Source organism: Panthera leo, chromosome A2 (assembly GCF_018350215.1).
Source record: "Panthera leo isolate Ple1 chromosome A2, P.leo_Ple1_pat1.1, whole genome shotgun sequence".
In the NCBI taxonomy this organism is placed as follows: Eukaryota; Metazoa; Chordata; class Mammalia; order Carnivora; family Felidae; genus Panthera; species Panthera leo.
The window spans coordinates 14,009,281-14,036,858 of NC_056680.1; the positions used below are offsets into that span (position 1 = coordinate 14,009,281).

Genomic DNA, 27,578 nt, shown 5'->3' on the forward strand with positions numbered 1-27,578 from the left:
CGGTGGAAGGATCGGACGCAGGCTGGGCAGCACACGGGAATAGCAGGGAGCTTTGCAGACAGCACACAGGCCGTCCTCAGTCAGGGAAAGCCTGGGTGGGCCCTGGTCTGACAGCTGGAACCCCGACCGTGGGAGCAGGTAAAGCCTGAGGGGACAGGAGAGTCATCGGCAGCAGGGCATGTATCTCCGACACTCTGTCCAATGTAGGTGTTACAACATCTCTCATGTGTTCCCCGCCCAGCCAAGTTTTAAAAACAAAACAGAGACCATGGAAAATTGGGTTTCCTCTACATTTATTGCAACTGCTAAATGATTAACAACATTCACAACTTCTTAGATTTAAAAAAAGGAAAGAAAAAAGAAAAAAAAGAAAAAACCCAAAACTTCCATTTTGTAACATCACAAATGTCTTCTAGGTTTTACCAAGGACCAAAACGCTAAAATTCTCTATATGATTTCCAGTGATGGAAACAAGCCAGAGACAGTAAGCACCCAAAGTGGTGAGTTAGTACTTTCCGGATGCCTGTCGTCCTCACGGAAGAGACCCTGGAACTAGAATGACAGAAAAGACACTGTGACTTTGACAAGGCTATGCAACCACACACCACACTCGCACGCACGCTCCCCGTGAGCAGACTTCGCCAGAGGGAGCAAGGGCGAGCTCGGAGGGCCAGTGCCGGTCCCTGGGCTGGTCCCTGGCCGACAGCTGGCACAAGGACTCGCCACCAGGCTCCGCCCCGGCTCCTATGATATCACACCCACAGGAAAAGCATCGCCTGAGTGCTCAGAGGACTTTCCAGGATCAAGAAGGAGGTGTTCTCTTTGACGTGTGCTAAAGGCTCACGGGGTCAGCTCGAAGCGGGATATCCCCAGGAGAAAGGGTGGCAGGAGGCTGCGGGGACAGAGCTTACACCCTGGTAATTCCTAAAGCATTTTACTCACAAACAAAAGCGGAGAAATCCAAGAACGAATATACTGGCACAAAGTGAATATGACGGTCAGAGCTATCTACGCTGGAGAGAAAGAGCTAGAACCTATTTGGGGAGTACATGCCTCGCTCAGGGCCGATGGGCACTCTGTGAAAGGCCAGAGGACAGAGGCCCTGTTCTCAGAGTTCCATCCATGTGCCCAACCCACAGCCAACAAGGAAGGCTCCCGGAAGGATTAGGAAAGAAAAGAGATGAACCCCTACGGCTGCGGTTCCCCCAAACCACACCACCTGTGCAGGCTGCTTCAACTCTGCGGAGGCATTTCCAGCATCTCCCTGGCCATAAAGATCTGCCTGTTGCCCATGCAACAGAAGCAACCAGAAGCAAGCAGAGCCTGGAAGAGATACGGCACAGGCCTGTGGCGGTGGGTGTGGGCCCGACAAGACAGAGCTGGAGCAAGCCGGGACCACAGCTGGGGCCTGTGGCTTTAAAAAAGTGAAGACTGGCCAACACGGTAACTCGCTGCTGTGTCCCCCAAGCTTGTCGTGTCAGCAGGATCCCAAGTTTCCCAGGTTTTAGCACGTATTTAAAACTTCAACACTGCGGCTTTATGAGGAAGGGCTGAGATTCCCACAGCCTGAGAACTTCGCACGTAGCTGCGAGGAGCGGAGCGCCGGGACAAGATGGAAGGGAGGCAGTCACGCGCCCGGAAACAGCAAACAGCTGCGGAGCCCGCCCCAAGAGGATGCTTTCTGTTCCGTACAAAGGCTCCGAGAAAACAATTCTTTACCCTACTGCACATGCCAAAAATGAAGCGTCTTGAAGAGTTTACACTCCCAGCCCCTTGGAGGAGAGACTCCATATGTGGTTTTTTTTTTTTTTTTTAAATTTTTTTTTCAACGTTTTTTATTTATTTTTGGGACAGAGAGAGACAGAGCATGAACGGGGGAGGGGCAGAGAGAGAGGGAGACACAGAATCGGAAACAGGCTCCAGGCTCCGAGCCATCAGCCCAGAGCCTGACGCGGGGCTCGAACTCACGGACCGCGAGATCGTGACCTGGCTGAAGTCGGACGCTTAACCGACTGCGCCACCCAGGCGCCCCCATATGTGGTTTTAAAACGAAGCCCACTGTAGTTGGTGGATTCTAAGGAGCCAGGTGAATTTGGGGGAAGTTTCACCAATGTAATGATTACTCCCCACTGAATACGGCTCTATTATACGGTTGCTAAACTTCCATTAAGTCTCTTGGGATGCACTTAAGAGCTGAGACTCCATAAATAACACGTTCATCGAATCAAGTATCTCCACTTGTTCAATGAGCTCCGATGCTCCGACCGGCAGGCCGCACTACCAGCATGGACTTGGCTAATACTGAATTCTGTCCCCCGTCTACAGTCTGCAAGCCACACAAAGACACAATCTGTCATCAGTTTGGCATCAGGTTTGCTAACAGAGCACTTCTAGAGAGAGTTCCCTGGGACGGGAAACCCGACAGGAGCTGGCTCTTGAGCACTATCCAAGGGCAGTACCCCTTCTGAGGGGGGACCAGGAAAGACCTGCAGGGGACTGGCTGCCACAAGCATTTAGAAGAAGGGGGGAAAGCAAAAGCAGATGGCGAATGATGCACTCTTTTATCCTTTAAGAAGAAGAAGAAGAAAAGCCAGCGGAACCTCCGTACAGGACCTGCAGAGACGTTCTGTTTCTCGTGGACACACCAAACCTACTTGGGCACTGGCTCCAGGGCAGATCCAGGGCAGAGGTGGCGCTCTAAGAGTAAGTGCTCCTTCAAGCCTGATCTTTCTCACCAATGGTTTCATCTATTCAGGGAGAGAACGATTTTGTTCAAAACTGAGTTGGAAATTACGGGTGGGGAAGGCAGCTAAAAAGAGAGCAGAAAGAACGGGGTATTTATATGGGCCCAAGGCCCTTGAGAACGAAAGGATTTGAAGATGCTCAGAAAGGGATGTGGCAAAGCCACTGCCCTCTGCAGTGACGGCTTCCAGATCGCCCTTACACGTGCAGGACGCAAGGCCATTTCCGCGGTGGCCTATTTCCCCGGGATGGCCGCGTGCAGCTCAGCCTGGGAGCCCTGCACCAAGGCCCGCTGTTGAGCTGCACATAGCTGTGCGGCCATGCTTGGTGAGCGTGGGGCTCGCTCCTTCAACCAAACCTGGAAGGTGAGAGGCGGGACACATCCACGTCTAAACGCTCCTGGTTACCCTCATAGAACTTTTTGATTTTTTTTGTGTATGTGTGTGGTTTGACGTTTGGTTTTGGGAACGGGGATCTCTGACTTTTCTGGAGAAATCGTCTCTACGTACCAGAATGTCAACTTAGGCAGAAAGCCCCACGCACTAGCTCACACACATACCTATTTGTTGGCCCGTTTGTGTCTGTACATCTGCATCATCCTCTGACGGAACACGTCAAATGTGTCTTCCTTGCGCTCCTGCCCGTCGGCACCTAACCCCTCCCCTTCCGAGGCAGTTCCCCTAGGAGCAAAACGGAGAGTTAGCCACACCTGAGCACAAAGCCTGGCCACCAGGAAACTGGAAACGGCACGAGCGGTCAGAGTGGGATGGAAGCATGTGGGACACACAACAGTGACAACAAAGGAAAGGGAAAGCGAAGACACGATTCACAGCGCGGAACAAGGGGTACTCACCTGGGCAGGTGTGTGGACCTTCTGAGGAACGAGCTCAGAAGCCCCCGATTATAGCAGAAAGCCTCCCCCCGCAGGTGACAAGCTCAGTTTTAAATGAAATGCCTGCTGGATGTTAATGGGGCCTAACAAACTCTGGGCCACGTTTTCCCTGGCTAGCCTGCTTAAGCGTTCCAGGCAAAGGGAAAGTGGTTTTTATTGTTACTGCCTAGAATTACCACTCAGCTTTTATGACAATAATGAATGTGGCTGAAATGCCAGGGGCCAAGGAGTCATTTAAATAGTCTGTGCAAGTGCAGCAAGGGGCCTGTAGGAACACCTGCATATGTAAACGATCTGCTTCTCATCTCATCTGAAGACTCCCTTTGTTAGGAAAACAAACCTGCCAGCTTTAAGCCATGTTTAACATGAGGGGAGACAAGAAATCAGGCTGCAGATCAAAGGACTTAGGACCAGAATCCCAAAGAAAGCTTCTTATCCCAAGCACACTGCCCATTCCCACCCCGGGCCCCAGCGCCTGCTGCGTACACGCTGACGGGTTCCCTGATGCCCTTCCCACAGGAGCCTAGGCCATGGCCCTCCTTCCAGCCCATCTTCTGCAGCATCTGGAACCCCAGGTTCTTGTCGGTTAACTTCTGCTGGGCAAAGTCAAAGTCCTTGGGTTTCTGAGGAAAGAGAAGAATATGGCAAGTGGGCTGCAGCAAGCACGTGGAGTGAGAGTCTGCCTGTGCTGCTCCTGACACGGTCCAGTACTGCCCCCCACCCCCCATCCTGGATTCCATAGACACTTGGGATCAAGCCATAGGCCCCGCCCCAGTTCCCAGCAACATTCTCTGAGGTGCTAAGACCATGAGGAAAACCCCACAAGAGGCAGGGGTGAGGGGTGGCCCTGAGGCCAAGGGGTTAGTAGAAAGAATCCTAAGTGGTGATAACTTGCAATGACCAGAGGGCACACCCCAGGCTGGGGGTAACCAGGACAGGGCACAGGCTTGAGGCAGGAAGGCCCCGGGAGTGCAGAAGTCAGAGGAGAGACGGGGCTGAGGCAGGAGGGGGCCAAACAGGCCATGAATCTGCTGTAGAGACAGACTGTGTGGAAAACTGGCTTGCAAGGTCCTTTCTACTCCATCTTGAACACTCTTGTGGGCTTCCAGAACTCTGAGCAGTGATTCCATCCCAGAAACCTCTCTGGCCGCCCTCAGACATTGCTCAGCAAACCCAAATGACTTGTCTATTTGTCCAGCCGGCCCTTCCCAGATCTGGGAGCTCCCCAAGGGCAGAGACTAGGTTTTACTGGCACTCTGGGATTCGTGGTCTAGCACAAAGCAGACCTCACTGAGAACTGGTACAGCTGGGAAGAAGGACAGGGCTTGAAAAGAATCTGCAGGTAAAGCCCCAGACAAGATCTGGGCCCCAGAGCTGGCTGTGGGAAGATAGGTTAAAAGGCCTGGGGGTGGGGGGGACCTCTGGAGGAGGGGCCTGCCTGGTGTGAGCAGAAAATATTTCCATTTACTCATGAATATTCATGAGCACCCACTGTCCCTACCACCTGAGCCTGTTTTTTAAAAACATTTACTAAATAAACACAGGACAGCCTGGGGAGGCTGAGAGGGCCACATGCGCTTCTGGGGAATGGACTCATCCATCCTGATCCAGGCAGCTGGTGCAGGGAGGGTAATGGTGAGGTTCTGAGGATCTGAGCAGGGAACAAGTATGGGAAGGAAAAGGGTGGGGAAGGCAAGGGAAAAGCTGGCCACAGGTCCCCAAAAGGCTAGCCTGCATCCCTTTAGGAAAGCTGCTCGGCTAGAGAAAAGCTGTGTGCGAAGGCCAGGCTGAGGTGTGCACAGAGAGTTGCAGGGGAAGCTTCCTCTGGGCCTGCCATCACCCCAAGGAGAGATGTTGTTTGCAGGGCACTGCTGCACGCCAGGTTAACGTGCATTTACTTTCACTCTCGAGGTATCTCCGAGCCAAAGGTAGGTGCGACTGCCCCACTTTACAGATGCACAAACGGAGACTCAGGAGTTAGATGCCAAGACTAAGTGGCCAGGTTGAGCCTGAACCTGGCTGCTGCCTCACCAGGTTGTGCCCTCACCCGGGCCACCTGATGCGCAGCCGGGTGCCAGCACAAATTCAAACTGAACACGTCGATTAGGACCATGAGCTTTGGGCTCAGAAAAGTCCCTCCTCCCTGCTGTAACCGGGGTCACGCCGACGCCTCACCTGGCCACTGAGACTGACCGTCCATTTGCAACCGGTGTCCACCACACAGGCTTTCTTTTCCTCACCACTCGACACCAGTAGAGACCTCACCGGGTGGCCGGCTCACCTCCCTGACCTCTGAGGACCTGGGATATCCCCACATATGTCCCAGGTGACCTCACCCAGCCTTACCTGCCCCCACACATATCCGCCTAGCTGTCTGGAGTGCAGCGCATCTCCTTCAAATGACCTGCGCCCACAGGGGCTCTCCATCTCACTCAGCGGCAGCTCCATCCTCCTAAGTGCCTGTAGACAACCGTGCAGGTGCCCAGAGCTCTGGGCTTTGGCTCTTCCACACGCAACCCATCAGCAAGTCTCACTGACTGTGTCTTCACCTTCCCAGCCCTTGGCTTCTACCAGCCCCCCAACCACAGGCTGCTCTCAGCACAGCAGCCACCGGGGCCCTGTCTTCCACCCAACTGCCACCACAGGTCCCCAGGGCCTCCCCCAGAGAAGGAGCCACGCTGCTAACTTCCGTCTACAGCCCCTATGTGACCTGGGGACTCACTGCCTCTACTTCCTCATCTCCCCACCCCCATCTGGGTGCCACAAAGGGCTGCTTGTTGACACAAGACCAACCTGGGGCCTCTTCCAGGCCTCCTTGAATAAATGGCATCCCCAACCCTACATTACTCCCCATCTCCCTTTGACCTGCTTCTCCGTACCCATAGCACACAGGCCACAAGACTCACACACATTCCTGTCACTGTTGGCCCTGCTTGCTGCGACCTCTCGTTGGGCAGATGGGGCCTGGCACACAGGAGGTGTCCATCCGTTAATACACAAGCACACACATATTCCCTTGGCTTACTAGCAAATTAGCATGCTCTTGAACCACAATTATAGTCCATTAAATCTGAACTTAAGGGCCGGGACATTACTTTGTTCATCTGTCCAACACTTTGCACATATCAGATCTCACCTATTTGTTAAATAACTAATTACTACCCTCCTGTGCTTTGGGCAAAGCAAAACAGTTCCAAGAAATCCCTGAGGAAAAAGGCTGTTTGTTGTGCTTTGTACATTATGCCAGTCTGAAGCATGAGTGTACCTTAGTGACAAGTCACAGTGTCCTTTGAAACACTGACAAATTCTAACTATGTCATACATGGGAACTGTCATGCTCACCTTCTTTTTGGACACGGGACGACCCCGAGGTCTGTCATAGGCGATGCGAACTGGCTCATGAACTGGAAGACATAAGAAACATGTATATACGTGCGCGCGCGCGCGCGCGCACGCACGCACACACACACACGTACTTTTTCCAAATTACTCAGAAAGTGAGGGCGCTGCAGTTTAGGCTAACAACCCCTCTGCTGACAGAAGGTAGCTACAACCCAGACCCCAAAGCCAGCTGTGCCCCTTGCCAGGGTCCTCTCAGGAATCATGTGATCCAAGACCAGAGAGCAGAATACGGCCCAACTGGGGGCTGCCTCCATGTGGAAGAGTCTACTTAACACAGGACTCCCCGTGTTTACGACAAAGGGTTCAATGCAGGATCGTTTTCGTGACTGCAGAAATACACTTTGTTTCAACAAGTAAACTATTTGCAACCTCGTGCCCTCCTAGTGTCTCTGCAACTGTTCCGCTGATAAAGAGTTAAAGTCCACATAGAATTTCCAGTAAAAAACAACCAACCATGCTTCTCACACAGAGCACCGAATCACATCATATCATTATTTTTGATGAAGGAGAATCAGCAGGTCTGGTTTTTTTCTCATCAACCACCCAAGGAAATGAGAGCTTCCAAAATAGAAAGAGCTCCCTCCACTTCTCTCCCACGAAGGACGTATGAGGCATTCAGATAGGCTGCTGCCATCAGCAGTAAGCTCTGAAGGACGTTAAGAGTAGGGCAGAACAGCTGGCAATCCGTGGTAACGCCAAGGTTTCCAAACACAAACCACAGAACTGTTCTGTTAGCAGGAGAAGCTGAACTGATGCTCCTGGGGGTGAGTGTGACCATCTCAACAACGTAGAGCACACTGGTGACACAAGACGGGGCACCGTTCACTACAACCACCTCACGCGAAGGGACTGCGGCGTCAACCCCATGTGCAAAGCACAGCCCAGGCCTGGTTGTATGGAGACACCTGGTGGGGCGGGAGGCACAAGGAATAACCTGGGCCATGGCCAGGCCATCAAAAGGCTGCATATGATGCCGTTCTGCCTACTGACAGTCTAGAAAAGGCAGAACCACGAGGCCAGAAAATGGGGAGGAGACCACAGGGAAACACAGAGACACTTCTGGAGAAAGGCTCCAGCTCCACTGCACTGGAGAAGTTCATGCCTATACACATTTGCCAAAACTCATCAAACTGTCCCCTTAAAAAGGATGCATTTTATTCCTATTAAATAGAATCTCATGAACTTTGACCTTCCCCATGGGAAAGGAGATGACCTGCCACGGCCAAGGCAGCAGACCACACGGCTCCCACCAACCACTGCCTGAGACCAGCCCCACCTGTGTCCTCCTTCCTCATCATTACTAAGCAGGCATCACTGACCCGGGCCTTCCAGGGGCTCAGAAGGCTGGGCACTCCCCAAGGTCAAGGGCAGGAAAGAGCTGAGATGACCCAGGCCCTTGCCCTCCACAGCCAGAGCCCCCTCACTGGACTGTGAGCAATAATGGGAGCACCCAGCAGCACCCACCACAAACGCACCGCTGCTGCACTAACACAGCAGCGTGTCCTCGGAGTGCTGACCTTACACCAGCTGGCAACGTGAGCCTCACAGGAACATTTTGGGGTGGTGTGCAAACCCGCTAGAATTATTCTAGGTTAAAAACACAAGACCAAACAACCCCATGTTCTGTCGGCCCTGGGGGAAGCTGGGGAGGGAACATCCAGGTCAGCAAGTGTAATCAGAGGCAGGAAGGGTGACAGGGACCAGTTTGGTCATCTTGCGGCTGAGCGTGGGCTGAGGGCAAGTAAATTCTTCCAAACAATCGGGCGACATCGCCTGATCTCCGCAACTTTTCATGGTCCACAACTGAGCACCACGGTCCCTCTTCAGGTGCTAAATGGAAGCTCCACGCGAGGGGGGCCGTGGTGACGGCCAGGTACTCACCTTTGGGCTCCTGGATGAGACACAGCCTCTTGGGAGCTGGAATCATGCCAACCTTCAACGACTTGCTGCTGACCCTCTTTCGGGGGAAGCAGGCGCCCGAGGAGGCCTGTGACAGGGCAGGCGCACCAGCTGGGCCATCTTCGGCCGCCTCGCTCGGGAGGCCATCTGTGGGGGGGCTGCCCTCAGAGCACTCAGACTTGGCAGCCGCTCCTGCTGGCCTGGAGGTCCCTCTAGGAGCGGAGGCCTCTTCGCCCCCCTCCTCCTCCTCCTCCTCGTCTTCCTCCTCCTCGTCTTCCTCCTCCTCCTCCTCAGGCATCACCTCCGGGCTCTCCAGCTCAGCCTCGTGCTGAGGGGGATCATCTTCAAACTCTCCTTCCCCTTCCATGGCGTCATGGGGGCTCTCCTGAGAATCAGCACTCTCACCGGCGTGGAGGTTCAGTGGAGATGACGTAAAACAAATCGATGGGCATAGTTCAAATACTTTCTTTCGATAGAATTTGAAGGCTGAACTATTTTGGTCATGGAGAAACCTGGGATAAGGATGAAATCCACTGGTTAACCAGAGGGTCCTCTGAACGTTCATATTTGCTGACATTGTCCAGAATAGATCCGACAAAGCTGGGAGTGGGACCAAGGAGCAAATAACCTGACCTCTTTCTACCAGCTACAGTTGATGGTGCAGCTTCACAATGACACAGAGAAGTCTGAGGAATATTAGTAATTTAACAAAGGAGCTAGAACGTAGGAGGCCTGATTGCTTTTCGGGGGAAGAGGGTGGAGGAAAAGGTTTGAGGGAATGACCAGGGCGTGTGCTGGAAAAAGCGCCAATGCTGGAGCCAGAGATCCCACCTGGCCCTCGCCTCACCCCTTTCTAGGCTGTCACCATCCACCCTGGGCCTCTGTGTGTTCACCGTGACTGCCTGGTTCCTCTCACACTGCCAGGCAGGAGACGGAGGAAGGGGTGTCACTTCTACCCCTTGTTTTACCGTGACGCTAAGTGAATGTGGTGGCGATAACGCCTCTCTGCACCTCAGAGTCCTGCGGCCACCGTGACCTGGGGCTGTGGCTAGTGTGAGAAAACTGAAAACATGCCCGAAGATACAAAATATACTTGGACCCAAGGAAAGAAGCCCTTGTTCTTGGCTGGGACAACTCAACCTCATGACTATGTAGATTCTTCCCTAATATATTAATGCATAATCCTATTCTGATAAAAGCGTCACTTTTTTCTGGATTTGAACACGATGCTAGACTTCATAGTTAAAAATAACTATGTAAAGGTATCTGGGAGAACTTTGAATAAATCAATGAAGGGTTCCAGCCCTACCAGGTATTATAAGGTGTACGAAGCCTCTATAGTTAAAACAGTGTGGTACTAGTCCTTGGACACATGGACAGAAACACCAAGAGAAAGGCCAGAAACAAGGCATCTGATGAAGGTGGTCTCTCAAACCAGGGCAAAAAAGATGATCTTTTCAACAAATGGTGTCAGGACAACTGGGGAGCTTTCCAGAAAAATATTTCATTGGATCCATGTAGCACCCTCTGCTCTGGAATAACCCCACACAGATAGGGGATCTAAATGTAAAACTGAAGCCATACAAGTGCTAGAGAAAAAGATATAAATGTCTTTATAACCCGTGTATGGGGAGAGAATTTCTATGACTCAGTATCCAGGTGCAATAAAAGAAAAAAATGAGAAATGTGATCACATGAAACACTTCTGCACTGCAGAACAAAGCATAAGCAAAAGGAAAGATAAACATCAAACTAAGAAGGAAACGTGCAACTATTTCATAGGTAAGAGCTCCTAAAAACTGAGAAAGAAGAGGCACCTGGCCAACTCAATAGCCAATAGGACATGGGACTCGTGATCTCAGGGTTGTGACTTTGAGCCCCACGTCGGGGGTAGAGATTACATAAATATTTTAGAAAAGATTTTATTTTTAAGTAATCTCTACACCCGATGTGGGCCTTGAACACACAACCCTGAGATCAAGAATTGCACGCCCTTCCTACTGAGGCAGTCAGGTGCCTCAAAAACACAATCTCTAAGAACTTGTGCCCCACAAAAGACTGCTAGGATGAGAAAACAAGTCACAGACCTGGAGGAAATATCTGCAAATCATACACCTGATAAAGGACTCATACAAAGAACATACAACGAAGCCTCCAACTTGATTAATAAGTAAATAAATGTGGTCCAATCAAAGCTGGACCACAGACCCAAACGGGACACTTACATATAGAAAGCACATAGGCACACTTGAAACACTCAGCATCACGAGTCCTTGGAGAAATGAGAACCAGAGAGTGACACCGCCTCCCCGTACTGGGACACTAACATGGACACTGACGCTAACAAGTGCTGATGAGGACGGGGAGGAACTAGAACGCTCATCCAGGCTGCTGAAAATGCAAAATGGTTGCAACCACTTAGAAAGGCAGCTTGGCAGTTTCTTCAAAAGTTAACCATGGACCTACCATGGAGCCAGCCTTTGCTCTCCTTGGTATTTACTGAAGAGAAATAAAGGCCTATATGCAAATTCTCACAGCGGCTTTATTTGTAATCATCCCAGACTGGAAACGTCTCAATGCCATCAACAGGTGAATGGGTAGATAACTGGTCCAGCCACACAATGGTATACACTCAGCAACAAAGAGGCGTGAACTGGGGATACATGCAACAAACACCACTGAATCCAAGTAATCGTGCTGAGTAAGGAGCCAGACAAAAAGCAAGAACAAGGTGCATTGACACAAAATTCTAAAAAAGGCAAACTATTTACAACAACAAAGCTGCTTTTTAAAAGACAATCTTTTTTTTTTTTTTAAGGGACAAATGAATAGTTTACAGAAGGATACACAAAAGACACTGAAGTTTATGAAAAGATGTTCATGGCACAAAAACAGATATTCAGATCAATGGAACAGAATAGAGAACCCAGAAATGGACCCACAAATGTATGGTCAACTAATCTTTGACAAAGCAGGAAAGAATATCCAATGGAATACAGACAGTCTCTTCAGCAAGTGGTGCTGGGAAAACTGGACAGCGACATGCAGAAAAATGAACCTGGACCACTTTCTTACACCATACACAAAAATAAACTCAAAATGGATGAAAAACCTAAACGTAAGACAGGAAGCCATCAAAATCCTAGAGGAGAAAGCAGGCAAAAACCTCTTTGACCTTGGCCGCAGCAACTTCTTACTCAACACGTCTCTGGAGGCAAGGGAAACAAAAGCAAAAATAACTATTGGGACCTCATCAATATAAAAAGCTTCTGCACAGCGAAGGAAACAATCAGCAAAACTAAAAGGCAACCAATGGAATGGGAGAAGATATTTGCAAATGACATACCAGAAAAAGGGTGAGTATCCAAAATCTATAAAGAACTTACCAAACTCAACACCCAAAAAACAAATAATCCAGTGAAGAAATGGGCAAAAGACATGAAGAGACACTTGTCCAAAGATGACACCCAGATGGCTAACAGACACATGAAAAGACGCTCAGTATCACTCATCAGAGAAATACAAATCAAAACCACCATGAGATACCACCTCACACCATGGCTAAAATTAACAACTCAGGCTGTTGGCAAGGATGCAGAGAAAGAAGATCTCTTTTGCATTGCTGGTGGGAATGCAAACTGGTGCAGCCACTCTGGAAAACAGTATGGAGATTCCTCAAAAAATTAAGAATAGAACTACCCTATGACCCAGCAACTGCATGACTAGGTATTTATCCAAGGGATACAGGTGTGCTGTTTTGAAGGGGCACATGCACCCCAACGTTTATAGCAGCGCTATCGACAATAGCCACAGTATGGAAAGAGCCCAAATGTCTGTCGTCAGATGAACGGACAAAGAAGATGTGGTATATATATACAATGGAGTATTACTTGGCAATCAAAAAGAGTGAAATCTTGCCACTTGCACCTATGTGGATAGAACTAGAGGGTATTTGCTAAGCAAAATTAGTCAGAGAAAGACAAATATCATATGACTTCACTCATATGAGGAATTTAAGATACAAAGCAGGTGAACATAAGGGAATAAAAGCAAAAATAATATAAAAACAGGGAGGGGGACAAAACATAAGAGACTCTTAAATGTAGAGAACAAACAGAGGGTTGCTGAAAGGGTTGTGGGAGTGGGGATGGGCTAAATGGGTAAGAAGCATTAAGAAAGACACTTATTTGGATGAGTATGGGGTGTTATACATAGGGAATGAATCACTGAAATATGCTCCTGAAATCATTGTTGCACTATATGCTAAGTAACTTGGATGTAAATTAAAAAACAAATAAATTTTTAAAAAATTACAAAAAAAAAAAGAAAAAATGTTCAATTTCACTCATAAGAAAAATGAAAACTAAAATTTCACTGCGGAAATTAGAAATTTCTCATGAATCCTATTGGCTCTAAGGTATGTCAAAAGGTGAGAGGTGGGGACTGGTACTCCTGACACTGTGTGGGGAGTGGCCCTTGGGGAGGAGAAGCCGCATTATTTACTGAATTACGTTTGCAATGATCTTGGACCCAATAATGCCCCTTCTGAGAGATAACGGAAGATTTTCTCCACAAACACAAAGCCATTGTGCATGAGGCCATTAAAGGGGCCATAAGAGCAGTGTGAATGCCTGCAGCTACGGAGTGACCCTGGTGTGGCTGCATGTGGAGAATGACACAGTGGACAAGAGAAGGAGGGTGGGACAGGCAGAAGGGGACTTCCGGATAGGTTGTGAAAGGAAAAAAACAAGGTGCAAAAGTGTCTACTACATACAGAAGGTCATTTGTGGTGTAAGAACAAAGGGGGAAAGGCACACACACTAGAAATGAATGAAAACAGTTTCCTACTGATAGGTTGAGGGGATGAGGCTTCTCTGAGCTTATCTTTTGTTAATTTTTACTTTAGAACCATGCAAATGCCATACTTATTTTTTACATTAAATTAAAAAGGATAGGAAAAATAGTCTCAAAACTGAACCTCTGTAGAAATAAATAAACCTGACTATATGTCAAATTGTTGACACGACCACACCCACAAAATGAATGAACTCAAACAACTACTGAGCACATCAGAAGTATCATTTTTCTAAAGGAAAAGAAACAAAAAGTCACCTCGGAAGGTCTTTCCTAAATAGGCGTGCTATTGGGTGCCATCATTCTCAAACTACTCAGTGAGCACTGGGGGACAGAGTAAATCATTCCACCTAATGTTACTGTACAATGAGGGGCTCTCTGTATGGGCAAGGTGGGGACAGAGCCTTCTAGGGAACACTGCTGAGAAAAGTCTGTCAGAGAGGGTGACAATGAACCAAAACCATGGCAGTGCCAGGTGCCCAGGATGATGGAGTTCTCGCTGGGGAAAACAGCCAATGAAATGTTCCTGGCTGTCCCCTTCAGCCGGAACTGCCTGAGCGAGGTCGTGTGTGTAGCAGGTAGCCCAAATACGAGAACTGTAAGGCCCAGCAGGCCCCAAGGTCACCAGGACTATAAAAGACAGGACCAGGCTGAGCACCCATGAAACCATCAGTGCTCCAAGGGGCTGGTGTGGGTCTCACAGGAAAACAGGAGGCATGCCAGTGCAGAACTTACTCAAGGTTCCCATCAAGCATGCTCGGTCACAACTGGGTCCCAGAAATGCTCTAGGAAATGTGAAGTTTTCAACGACAGTCTTTTATTTTTTTAAGTTTTATTTATGTATGTATTTTGAGAGAGAGAAAACTTGATCAGGGGAAGAGGCAGAGAGAGAAGGGAGAGCGAGAATCCCAAGCAGCCTCTGCACTGACAGTGCAAAGTCCAGATGCAGGGCTCGAACTCACAAACTGTGAGATCATGACCTAGGTGAAGTCGGAGGCTTAACTGACTCAGCCACCCAGGCGCCCCTCAACTGTAGTCTTAATTAGACTAAAGCATGACTCTCCAGCATGGGAGGAGTAGGGCAAGGGTCCAGAGTTCCCAGGCAACCATTGGATACAATTCACACAGCATGGCAACGGTGCCTGCGATGAGTGGAGCCCAGCAGGGTTACGGCTCAGTACCAGGAACACATGGCTCCCAGGTAGCCTCCCTCTGGAGGGGAACCTGCACCCCTCAAGAAAGAGCAGGTTTCTGGTTCTGTCACCTGCAGGCTGTGTGGTATTGAGCGGGCCACCCCATCTGAGGAATGGCGAGGGTAATGGCACCCCTTCCTGGTAAAAAGATGCCAGGCCACCACTACACGGAAGTGCTTGCTGCCCACAACTGGAATAGGACCCATCCATCACTGTAGGAGCAGCAAATTCTCACCATCCGCCCACAGCACTGATGTGACCAGGGACAGTGCCCTGCCCTCTTCCTCCCACTACTCCACACTACTCCACCTCTGCAAAGGTTCTGGGGAATCTATTAGCCTCTCTGTGTGGGTGCTCTCTCCCCCTCCCCTGGTCAAAGCCCAACTGACCTTCAAATACAGCTTAAACTTCCCTCCAGGGGAAGTTTTTCCTGATGTCCCAGAAGAGGGCAGCACCGCCCAATACCACTAAGCAGATGCTTCCCTCTTACAGCCCTGAGCTCACCAAAAGTGAAGCCAGAACTTATCCTGGGGTGCCTCTTGGGGCAGAAGTGTGTCTGCCAGGCCACCCAGTGGGTTCTCAGGACACTTGTGGGATAAACACACTCAGTCAAAAGGGCATGATGGCTACATACCATAAGTCAGGGTTGTCGGTGCTGTTTTCTATGCTGAATTGTTCAATCTCTGGTCCCACCTGAGCAACAAATCTGGCCAGTTTCTCTGCAGTCTCCATTGTCTTGATGTCAACTATAAAACAAAGCAACTGTTGTGTGTCAGTTCTAGGCTGCTGCTTCCAATTTCAACTTTGTGGGACTGTGGAGACTAATTACAGAGACAGCCCTTGTGTCCCCTCTCTGCATCCTTGCCCTTTGCCATAGGACTCTGCAGCTCTCTCCGCAAATTGGGACTGGCCCTGGGACTCCTACTGACCAACAGAATGTGACATAAGGGTGGAACTTGGGCTTCTGCCTCTCCTGGAGGCCCAACCCCAACTGTCAGGTGAACAAACCCAGGCTAGCTGCTAGGGGGTGACAGGCATGTGGCCCCCATAACCCTGCTACCCCAGCCAATGGCCCCAACCAGTTGCTGCCCATAGACACAAATATAGGCCCAACTGAGTTCAGCAGACTCAGAGCAACACTGGATACCCCCGGTTTGAAGCCACAGTTTGGAATGTTTCGTTATATGGCAGTAGCTAGAGAATGTAGCACTTGTGGACATTTTTTTTCCTCTCTCATTCCCACCTAGTGCTAAGTGACAAATACTGGTCAGGGAGGGGCAGGCCTACTGCAGAGAGAAAAGATAATAGCCAGGAGAAACCAGAAACTGCAGGTCAGCTAACCCTGAGGATAGCAGAGATCCTAGGGGAAGAAGAGGCAGCAGAATGAGAGACAAGGGCAGCCCAATGGAATGTAAAGAAGGGCAAGAATGGAGTGAGAAATGGATCAAGGAGCTTAAAGCCCCAAGCATGGGCACACGGCACAACCTGGCAGCCAGCAGTAGGACCTTGCAGGGAGGCACAGTCACCAGGTAGCTCGCTGAGTCAGGTCCACCCTCAGGACAGGAGGAATACTGCCACGGGACTCGAGGGCGAGCCCCTCTAGGAAACTAGAAAAAAGAAAGTGCCTCCACGTGCACCTGTCCTGGCCAGGTTCCTACTGCTTCTGCCTGCTGCTCAGACCATCCGGGTCGTACCCCCCCAACCCTGAAGATTGGTGACTCAGGGCTGAGGCCCAGAAGAGGGGGACAGGAATGAGTACTCACCGTCAGCAGATGGGCAGGGAGAGGAAGTTTGAGGGGCTTCAGAGACTTCCACTCCTGTTAGCTTGGGGGATGGGCCTGAGGCTTCTGGGCTGGGGTCCCCAGGAGAGGGTCCGGCTGGGTCTGGTGGGCAGTCCTTGGCAGCAGCATTTCCATCTGGCTGGGACAGCTTTCCCTGCAATGAACCTGGAGCCTGCCGGGCATGGTGTTTCAGTCTGGCACCCGAGGACAGGAGGGTCTGGGTCCCAGTGGTTGCTCTCCTCACCTTCCAGCCCCGGAGCCCTTGAGTGCGGAGCAGGCCCCGCCGCCGGCTGGGGAGGAGCTTCTTCTTGAGGCTCCGGATTGCCCGAGCATACAGCATGGCCCGGACCGCACACTCTGCTGCTGTGGGCTTTTGATCTGCTCCTGGTAAGGTATGGCTCATCCTCTGCATTTCTGCCAGCTTCAGTTTGTAATATTTATACTCCAGACTACTGTCATCAGACAAAAACCTGTATAACAAAACAGGCACCGAAGGATATTGGTTAAAACACCACCCGATACCAAATCATCGCTACAACCACATTTCTGCACATCCTTTCTAAGTGGCAGCCTCCCTGCTGCGTGAGAAGCTCTGCTCCATGGACGGCCCAGGTCTCCCATCCTGCCCAGAGTAACTGTAGGGCAACAGGGAGCTCTGATCCAGCACTCGATTCCTCTTTGGGTCCCACCATCACCTGCCATGAAGGAACTCACAACCCCTGGTGGCCTTGTAACACAAACCAGTCACTCTGGAGCCACAGAGACACTGCCATTCTGTCAACTGTAGAACCCATTTTTGGGAGGTGACACCCTTCAAAGGGCCCAGGGCGGCTGGGTGCTCAGTAACCCTTCAACAGCATCACTGAGGCCAGAGTGCCATGGTTGTGAAATCGTGTGCCAGAGCTGTAACAAGAGCAGTACAGGAAAGAGGAGGAGGCTGAGTCACGAGTACTGACATAGAAAGACATCCACCATAGGGCCAAAGAAGCAAGCTACAGAGGAACACCAACATTGATAAGGACCCCATGAACTTGCTTTGTGTACATACATCCACGTGTATTTACTTTTCTCACACAGGTTCAAAGAATTTAAAGCAAACTTAATTAGCTCTGGGGAATGGATAGAAAAGAGGCATGGAGGGAAACTTACAGATTCTTCACTTTGTTTCCCATTTTGTTTCCCATTTCACTGGCCCCTTCTTTCATCTCTATTAACCCTTCCCTTCTAGGGTCGGGTTTTTGTCTTTTTTTTTTTTTTTCTTTTTTCGCCATTTCCTTCTAGCTTCATGTGGTGAATGCTTACGTTTACTCTTATTTCTGACAGATGCGTCCCAGTTTGCACTTTTCTCTACATGTGGTTGCAGCTGCATTCGGTGTATAGACCTCCCATGGCTGCTTCCCTCTAAAGAGTTTCCAATATCAGTTCTGATTCCCCTTCACTCAAAAGTTGTTTAGAAGCAGGTTTTATTTTGGTTGTTGCTAGTTTTGACTTTTATGCATTGGGTAATGTGACCCACGTGATTTTCCTTTCTTGGGATGTGCTGAGATTTTCTCTGTGACCTTATATATAACAGGTTTTTGTGAATGTTCAATTTCAGTCTGTGTTAAAGAAGAATGAATATTATTTGGTGGGTACGGCAATATTTCAGGTGGCCTTCAGACTGTTAGACATTAAGAGGCCACTTACTAGGTGAGGTTCCTGATTACCAAGGACAGAAATCGAATGGATGCCAGCTGCCTGCATGAAGCAGGGTGCCAGCAACACCACGGGACATGGAGTGTCCCTGGCGGGCAGCTCCATGGAACACTCCTGCTGCTGCTGTCTGCACAGTTAAAGTCTGGCTGGATGTGAGGAAACAGGCTGCATGCTGCCTGAGACACTCTGCTGGGCCAACAGCAGCATCCTGCCAGATGGCACCCTAAGAAACAAGGATTCCTACATAAAAGAACACTGACCAACACAGATGGTCTGGTTCTCTTATCAAATGCAGCCCCAGCAAGGGTACCCTTCACCCGGGGCAAAAAGCAGAGTCAGCACCCAGGTCATCCAGAACCCCAGGATGCAGGTCCCTTTCCCCTGGACAGCTCTGATGCCAAGCTCAGTCTGAGGATGTCAGTCACAAATTAACCTCCCCAAGTTCTAGTGGACCATAATGTTAAAAGCATAGAACAAGGAGTGCCTGGGTGGCTCAGTTGGTTAAGCATCCGACTTTGGATCAGGTCATGCTCTCATGGTTCACGGGTTCGAGCCCTACATCGAGCTCTGTGCTGACACCTCAGAGCCTGAAGCCTGCTTTGGATTCTGTCTCCCCTTCTCTCTCTGCCCCTCCCCTGCTCGTTCTCTGTCTCTGTCTCTCTCTCAAAAATAAATAAACATTAAATAAATAAATAAATAAACAAACAAACAGAACATTCCCAAGCCAGCCTGCTGGGTTCAAATCCCAGCATAGCCACTTATTAGCCACGAGATTTACTGAATTTTTCTGTGCCTCAGTTCCTCTATCTGTAAGATGGGATGGACAGATGGTAATAATAAACTACATCATCACGTTGTTGTGAGGCTTGAGTTATACACTTTTACTTGTAAGGAAAACCCTTTAAACACTGCTTGGCATTCATTACTGCTCAACAAACATTAGCACATCATCTTTACCTGCTTATACCCGCTCACTGTGTTGTAACTATTCCCTTATTTAGATGACATCTACCCATTTCAGAGAATTATATTCAAGTCTCCTGACACGATACAGAGCGATCAATTCCTCTTGTAATTTCCAAATGTTATTTATTCACACAACTCTAAGCTGCGTAGTTCAGGCATCAAGATTCCCAACTGTTGCAGCGAAGCAGCACCTGGAAATTGTGCCTGGGACTTCCAAGTCTGGATAATACCTTACCCAGAGGGTTTGGCCTCTGCTTTCCCCTACCAATCTGAGCCTCTCTAGCTTCCTTCCTTCAGCATGCACACTGATTGAGAACAAGAGCCTGGATGAGAATCTCAACTCTGTCTTACTAGCTTTGTACCCTTGAGGTAAAAGGACTCCCTAGGCCTCAAGTTTCTGGTCTGTAGAACAAGGATGGCATCAGACCCGCCTCATAAGGTTTACGAGGATTCAACCAGTTAGTGCTTAATCTATAAAGCACTGAGAAGAGTACCAAGTACAGAGAAAGCAAAAGTGTTTGATAATGAAGTTTTCAACAAATAACGATAGAACAGTTAGGTTGCTGGTTTGTTTTTTTAACTTTTAAGTTATATGCTCACCTCATTCTAAACATGAAAATAATCCAGATGAGTGCAAGAATTCTGTAAAAATAAAACCAAATAAGATCCAACCGTTCCCCTTCATGCTGCTTAAGACCAAACCTCTGGTACTGTCACACGGAAATTTATGCCTTTCAAGCATCTTTAGTAATTACAATAACAAGAATACTAAGTCCTGGGCGCCTGGGTGGCTCAGTAGGTTGGGCATCTGACTTCGGTTCAGGTCATGATCTCATGGTTCATGAGTTTGAACCCTACATCGGGCTCTCTGCTGTCAGCATAGAGCACACTTCTGATCCTCTGCCCCCCCCCCCCCCCAATGGTTGGTCTCTCTCTCACTCAAAATAAATAAACTTAAAAAAAAAAAAAAAAAAAAGGCAGGGCGCTTGGGTGGCTCAGTCGGTTGAGCGTCTGACTTTGGCTCAGGTCATGATCTCACAGTTGATGGGTACAAGCCCTGCATCGGGCTCCCCGGTGACAGCTCAGAGCCTAGAGCCTGCTTTGGATTCTGTGTCTCCCTCTCTTTCTGCCGCTCCCCCACTCACACTTTCTCTGTCTCTCAAAAATAAATAAATGTTACCAAAAAAAAAAAATTAAAAAAAAAAAAAAAAATACTAAGTCCAGTATAGGTACAATGCTGATCAGACAAGGCCTGAATAGACACTGAAAAAAAGAAACTACAACTAGATGTACCATGAGGAAATGTGTAATCTTTGTTAATTAACAAAGGAATATGAGGTAAAACATCACACTATGAAATTATCTCAAAGTCAAAACACAGCTGAGGGCACAGCATGCTTACAGAGGATAGCGAGTGTCAACTGGGACAGATAACCCACAAAAAATAACCTGATGATAAAGATCGACGGTCTCCACCAGGGACAACTCCTGCCCCAGGTGGGTAGCATTTAGGAGGGAGGATTCTACTGGCATCCAGCATCTGGGGGAGGCCAAGGATGCCACTAAATAATCTGCAAAGCACAGGACAGTCCCCACCACAGAGGCTTATCCAGAGTCAGAAGTCAATCATGCTGCAGCTGAGAAACAGTGACCGAGATCAAAGCCTCTAAAGTTAACTTTGTCTTTAGCCCAGCAATTTCATGCCCAGATATTCCCCTAATAAACTGCCAGAAATGTAGACAGAAATACAAGCAAAATGTTGTTCATCGTAATAGTATTTACAGTGGGGAAAAACTAGAAAGTATCTAAGAACCCACCAATGGGCAATGGTCAAGTATGCTATGGTACCTGCATACGACGGAAGGAGTGCAACCACCGATTAACAGGGACAGTGATGTTACATTTGAAACGCAGGACATACTAAGAGGGAGAAACGGTGGAGGTGACTGATGGTATCTTTACCTTTTTACTTTTCTCTATTTTTACAAAGGGCATATGCCACTTTTAAAATATTTTTCACTTGCAGCAATCTAAACTAGAGATAATCCTAAACACATAAGAAAATATGAGACGTTAAGTGATTCACTGAAGCAGTTTCAGACAGTATATAATCAAAATCATTCTGAAAATCCAGTAAGAGAGGAATGGCTAAACTCTGGCCACCTTCTCTATGGAGTGTAAATGCAGCTCTCTGAAAACGCTTATGAAGAATAAAGAATATAAGCATTTTCCTGTGTTCTCTAAAAGGAGCAGGAAAAATACATATAAATACATACATACAAATAAAAATGAGAACAGGACAGATCATAGTAAAACCACAGCTACATTAAACAAAAACCCAAACAGCCCACAGTGAGCAGGAAGACTGGAGGCAAACATGCAAAAATGTCAGTAGATGTTGGTGGGCACACAGGTGGCTTCCCCTACTATCTGTTGTTCCTGATTTCCACTAAAAAGCACTATATTTATGGTCAAAACTTTAATTTTAAAAAGTTGTTCTATTCACGTGAAGAGTGAATAAGGCAAAAGGAAAGAGTTTAACAAACAGTAGCAACAAGTCACAAACAACTGCTGTGACACATTCCTTATCTTCATGTGCTCTGTGCATGTACCCCTCACCTCATCCTTAAGTCAGCGCAGAGGGTTGAGAGGTTCCGTGCCCGGATGAGAGAAGGCCACATGGCATGCCTGCAGGAGGGCCAGGGCTTGAATGCAGGTGAACCTGACCCTCCCTCATGCTCTTCCCACTGGCAAATACCAATGCTCAAAACAGATATCTCACTCACCCTCTGCACTGGATACCATCACGACACCGAGTTTGCCGTGTGTTCTATGGGAGGGATGTGGAGGGCCAAAATGTAAAGACCTACCAGTAAGCAGGGTCCTCCTTGAGAAGAGTTCTCTCTTTGGGAGACAGGCTGCCCCCGACAACACGTGTGACCAGCTGGTCGATAGTGTCCACCACCTTGTGATCTGCTCGCTGAGGAACCGCTGGAACACACAAAAGGGCTTTTCTGAGAAACGCACTGGACCGCGTGGGGCCTGAGACAACCAGGACAGAGCCAGAGGCTTAGGATGGAACTTAAGCAGGCACCAGTGACCGAAATCCTCATTCCCGAGAAACCAGCGTTGAAAAGAGGAAAGCAGCACAGTATTTTAAAAACCAATATGTAAAATATCTTCCCAAAAGACAGAACAGCATAAACACTAGGAAAGAAAGTCACAAGCTCACGATGACTATACAGAGCAATGTATGCATATATTCTATAGAAGGAAATGATTTGCAGCAACTCAATTCTGTTTTTCATGTATCGCTTAACTAGAATGTTCACGTTCAGGAAAAAATATAAAAGATATAAAACATGTCTAGGTATAAAACACATAAAAAAATATTTAGGTTATGATTCCCAATATAAAAGAGGTAAGAAAAGATATATAAATACAGACATGTAGTAAAAAAGATTAGAAGGAAATATTCCAGAATGTTAATAGATGTTATCTATGAACGGTAGATTTACCAGGGACTTCATTTTCTTTGTGCTTTAGCTATAAAAAATAAACATGTAGGGGTGCCTGGGTGGCTCAGTCGGTCCAACTTCAGCTCAGGTCATGATCTCCTGATCCATGAGTTTGAGCCCCTCATTGGGCTCTGTGCTGACAGCTCAGAGCCTGGAGCCTGTTTCAGATTCCATGTCTCCCTCTCTCTCTCTGCCCCTCCCCAGCTCATGCTCTGTCTCTCAAAAATGAATAAACATTAAAAAAAAAAAATTTAAATATGCATGCTTTATAATCAGAAAACATATATATAAATTTGCAAAACAAAATTCCCTAATCAAAAAAGTGAGTGGCCCTAAGGTAGATGTTCATAGAAAATATTTGAATATATGAAAAGAAAAGCATTTCCTAAAGTATAAACTTCCTTCAATATGAATTTTAATTTACAATGCCGCCAGCAACACAGAAGAGCATCTGTGCCCTCAATTAATAAGACTGTTTATTTAGTTTTCTGATATTTGCTAATTTTAATATCACAGAATGGTCTGTTCGGTCATTTGATAAAAACCACTCCAGGAGGTACCTGGGTGGCTCAGTCAGTTAAGCATCCGACTTTGGCTCAGGTCATGATCTTGCGGTTTGCAAGTTTGAGCCCCACATCGGGCACTGTGCTGTCAGCCCAGAACCTGCTTCAATCCTGTCACCCTTTCTCTCTGCCCCTCCCCTGCTTCCGCACTAAGGTAAATATTTAAAACCAAAAAAAGAATCTACCAAAACCACTCCTGAACTGGAGAGGTTTGCCCGTTTGTTGTGTCGAGTAACTAACTGCATTGTCCTGTCCTTGCCTATGTCCAAGATACAGCTTTGAGCTTATTTTAAATATCAGTGTAAGCTTTTTACACCGGATAAATTGATTCTTCAATTGTCGTGCTGTTGCAAGTATTTCCCCTTTGATTATTGGCTCTCATTTTATAGAACTTTTAGTTTTACATGACTTCACAGAGGAGTAAGAGTTCAAAGTCAGAAGCTTTCAAAAACAATATGACTTTTGGATCACTACAACCACCTCTTGAGAAGGTAACCACAAGCAAGGGCCCCAGCTTTGGCCCCATAATCCTCCTCTTGAGACCAAATTCTACAGAGAACTTAAAAAATAACAGGAAGAGTCATCAAAGCATTCAACCGAAGATGTCATCTCAGCATTTCTAACAGTAATGGAAGCAGCAGCAGAGCAGTGCCCCACAAGACATGGGCTCTGGTGCCATCTACCTGCTGTCCAGACAGCCCAGGCTTGCAGATGTCAATTACTAGGAAACCCGCCTCTGCTTAGCCTCAGAGGCCTCTAGTAAAAGGCAGCATGAGTCCCACATCAAGGGAAGGGTGAGGTAATTTACGTTAGGTCAGTAGCATGATGCAGCAATTGCTGTAGAAACACAGAAAAAGACCTTTGATAGTCCTGTAAAAGAACAGACTGTAGTGTTTTCAGTACAGCAAGACAGCAGCTGCGGGCAAACCTGTGAAGCAGCAAAACCAGGGAAGGGTGGTGGGCAACTTTAAGTTATGGGAGACTTTTTCATACAAAGTTCTTCAGTACTGAGGGGCGCCTGGGTGGCTCAGTTGGTTGGGTATCCGACTTCAGCTCAGGTCATGACCTCCCAGTTGGTGGGTTCAAGCCCCACGTCGGGCTCTGTGCTGGCATCTTGGAGCCTGGAGCCTGCTTCTGATTCTGTGTGTTTCTCTCTCTGCCCCTCCCCTGCTCACACTCTGTCTCTGTCTCTCAAAAATAAATAAAAATGTTAAAAAAAAAAAAAAAGTTCTTCAGTATTGACATTACACTGACTTTCCACTCCCCCACTTTGGGGGGTGCGGGAAGGAGGGGTCCTGCTTCGGGCCTGAGCCCACTTCTGGAAGGCTCCCTCTCCAAGAGGTAGGTGTGGCTGCCCATCCATAGTGGGACCTACTCTGTGCCTGATGTAGTCAGGGTTCCATAAGTGTATAGGGGAGTAAAGAGATTCAGGGACAAATAAGGCTTTCCCACATGGCTGGGGCAATGGAAGGTGAAAACTGTCTTGTGGGGAAAAGGACTTCCTCCTCCGGAGGTAAAGGGGGGAAAGTGCTTCCTCGCCGGTCACAAAGCCACCACATAATGCTCATGATTTCTGGGTCAGGTCTGGACTATGACAGCATTCATCCTGGGTGCTAAGCAGGAGAGAGAAGGGATACCAAATAGCCAGTGTTTATATTACCTCTTTGTTGGCCTTTCTGGAACCTCCTCAAAGCTGATTCGTTAACTGCAGGTTACCAGATGTACCTAAGTGATCTATTGATCTTTAGCCATTCTAGAAAACTGAGTCACTCAGGGTAGAAAGGTGCTTCTACTACCTGGGCAGACCTGGCTAATCTCTGCCAGTCCCTTGACACAGCTCAAACACGACCTCCCCAACTCCCCTGGGCTGGGATCTCTTCCATCCCCCTTAATCCTGGCACAGGAGAAGCTGGGTTTGATCATTTCTGTCCCTTAAGAGCCTGGGGACTCCCCAGAGACAGAGCCCAGTGTTTACTTTCCCCTCTAGTAATACCTTAGGGTGGGAAAGAGGGGGATGCTGTAACAACACGGGCTTCTTAACCTTGGCTGCAGAATGGTACAACACCCCCCACACACACACCCACCAGAAGGCAGAGGCAAAATTGTGTACAAATACATGTGCATTTTTCCTGACCAGGGCCACAGCTTTTGATCAGGAGTCTGTGACCCAGAAACATCTAAGGACTTCTGTGGTAGACAGAAGATTCCTAATATATGCTTACAGAATGCATGGCAGACATGTACACTGGCCAATCGGAGTTTTCTACTAAAATTCTGATGTTTCCAGTTGGCTAAAAGATTCTGTGTAAAAATCTCAAAGAAAATAAGAGACATTACAAGAAAACATGACAAACAAACTAATCACAAGAAATAGGAACTTTCGCTGCTCTCCTTACCATCACTCAGCCCACTTGGAGACGTGGCCTGGACTTCGGGTTTGGTAGGAGGAACCGTTTTCTCCTCATCTTGGGTTGGCTCGGGTTCGGCTTTCTTGACCTGGAGGGGACACCCACTGCTGACCAGCCAGGCCTTCAGGTGATCGATGTACTCTCTTCCAAACAGAGTAGAGTCCTCAAAATTTGGAAACGCGGCAGGAGAGGGAGCTAGATCTTGGAGGCCGACCGCTTCTAAGATTTTCTCTTGCCGGAAAGAAGAGGCCAAGGAGAAAGTCTGTCCCAAGAGGGCTAGAGATTTCCGGCAGAGAGAATTGGTGGTCTCCAGGGCAACAGCCAAGTCCAGGGGATTGCTGAGGGTCTTCATTTTGACGCTCAGCTCATAGGCATTGCAGGCCATGAGGAGGGGTGTGACACTCTTCAGAAGCCGGTCTTGAAGCCTCATTATATACTTGTCAAAGGGCTTTATGATTTCAAAAAAGCAATTTTTGGTCTTCACAGCACCTTTGTCTAAAAGCATATTTAAAAACTCGTTATCAACTCTGGGTGTTTTCAAAGCAGAGTGCTTTAAAAATTTGATAGTAAAAAAGCAAAAATCTCTGTGCTCTGGTTTTAAGGAGCATTTGAATGAAGCGAGCATTTTAGCACAGGTTTCGGTTTCGAGTTCAAAGAGAGTCTGGAAAAGCTGGGAAAATTTAACATCATCTTTTATGGTGTGGAATCCTGCCCATTTGATTATTTCTATCCCAAATCTCGAAAAAACATCAGACTTATCTATGAGGTCAAAGCTCATCTTTCTTCTGGGGAGCCGAATATCCTTCAGACTGAGCCCCAAAGGGATCTGAGTAGGAAATTGGATATCTTCTGTCCCTGGGTTCGTCCCCAGGGTCACATCAGGACTTGAGGTGGTTTTCTGGATTTGGTTGGTGCCCTGAGTTTTGGGAGTAATACGATTTACAGTGGGTACTTTTTTCGTACTCACACTTCTTAGTGTGACAAGCTTTCCAACTCCCCCTTTAGATGGGAGGAGGCCCTGAGTCTCCCCCTTTCCTAAAAGGGCCCCCTCCTGGTCAACGATGTTTAGACCCCGGCCTCTGCCCTGGACTTGGCCACTGCCCCTCAGCACAGAGTCTGTCTCCCCTGGACGGTCCACGTCGTAATCCCGACTCTCTTTCTCCAAACACTCTTTCTCAATCAGCCTGGAGGAACTGAATTCCCCCAGTAGTGCAGAAGGACCAAAACTATACTCCTGCGACCAGGGGGATTCTTGAGAAACAGGGTGGCCAAAGTCTTGTTCCCAAGAGCCACGGAGTGCAAATTTCCAGTCCTGAGAACGGAAATGTCCCAATTTCCGGTGGCCAAAAACTTGGTCTCGGGAATCAGAGTGGGAAAATTCCAGATCCCGGCCACATTCTTTGCGAAAGAAGCTGTCTTCACTTACAGAAGGGTTGCTTGATCTGAAAGAAGGTCCTGGAAATACATCACCTCTCAGGCTTTCTCTCCCAGTGTCTCGAGGGTGGGCTACAGATCCAGCCAGAGTGTATCTGCTGTCACTAGGAATGTCATCATACATATCTGCTCTGGCTCGTGGGACTGTCCTTAGAAGATCTGAAATAAACGATCCAAAGAAGAACACAAAGGTAATTTAGACCAGAGGCTGCAAACAGTCCACAGACCATC

At 48.2% G+C, this 27,578-nt stretch overlaps 1 protein-coding gene across 5 annotated transcripts in view; it reads right to left on the reverse strand.

Moving 5' to 3' along the window:
- Positions 1–276: 276 nt before the first annotated feature.
- Positions 277–27,578, reverse strand: part of SUGP2 (SURP and G-patch domain containing 2) — a 32,461-nt gene continuing 5,159 nt past the window's right edge. For all 5 annotated transcript variants that reach the window (XM_042928978.1, XM_042928977.1, XM_042928976.1 and 2 more), the window contains exons 3-11: positions 25,902–27,506; positions 22,295–22,415; positions 16,746–17,233; positions 15,617–15,728; positions 8,918–9,447; positions 6,977–7,038; positions 4,121–4,257; positions 3,302–3,422; positions 277–552 (exon numbers count right to left, since the gene is read on the reverse strand). In XM_042928978.1, the coding sequence (XP_042784912.1) occupies positions 3,302–3,422; positions 4,121–4,257; positions 6,977–7,038; positions 8,918–9,447; positions 15,617–15,728; positions 16,746–17,233; positions 22,295–22,415; positions 25,902–27,506 (3,176 nt within the window). In that variant the 3' untranslated portion in view covers positions 277–552. The remainder of the gene's footprint in view (positions 553–3,301; positions 3,423–4,120; positions 4,258–6,976; positions 7,039–8,917; positions 9,448–15,616; positions 15,729–16,745; positions 17,234–22,294; positions 22,416–25,901; positions 27,507–27,578) is intronic.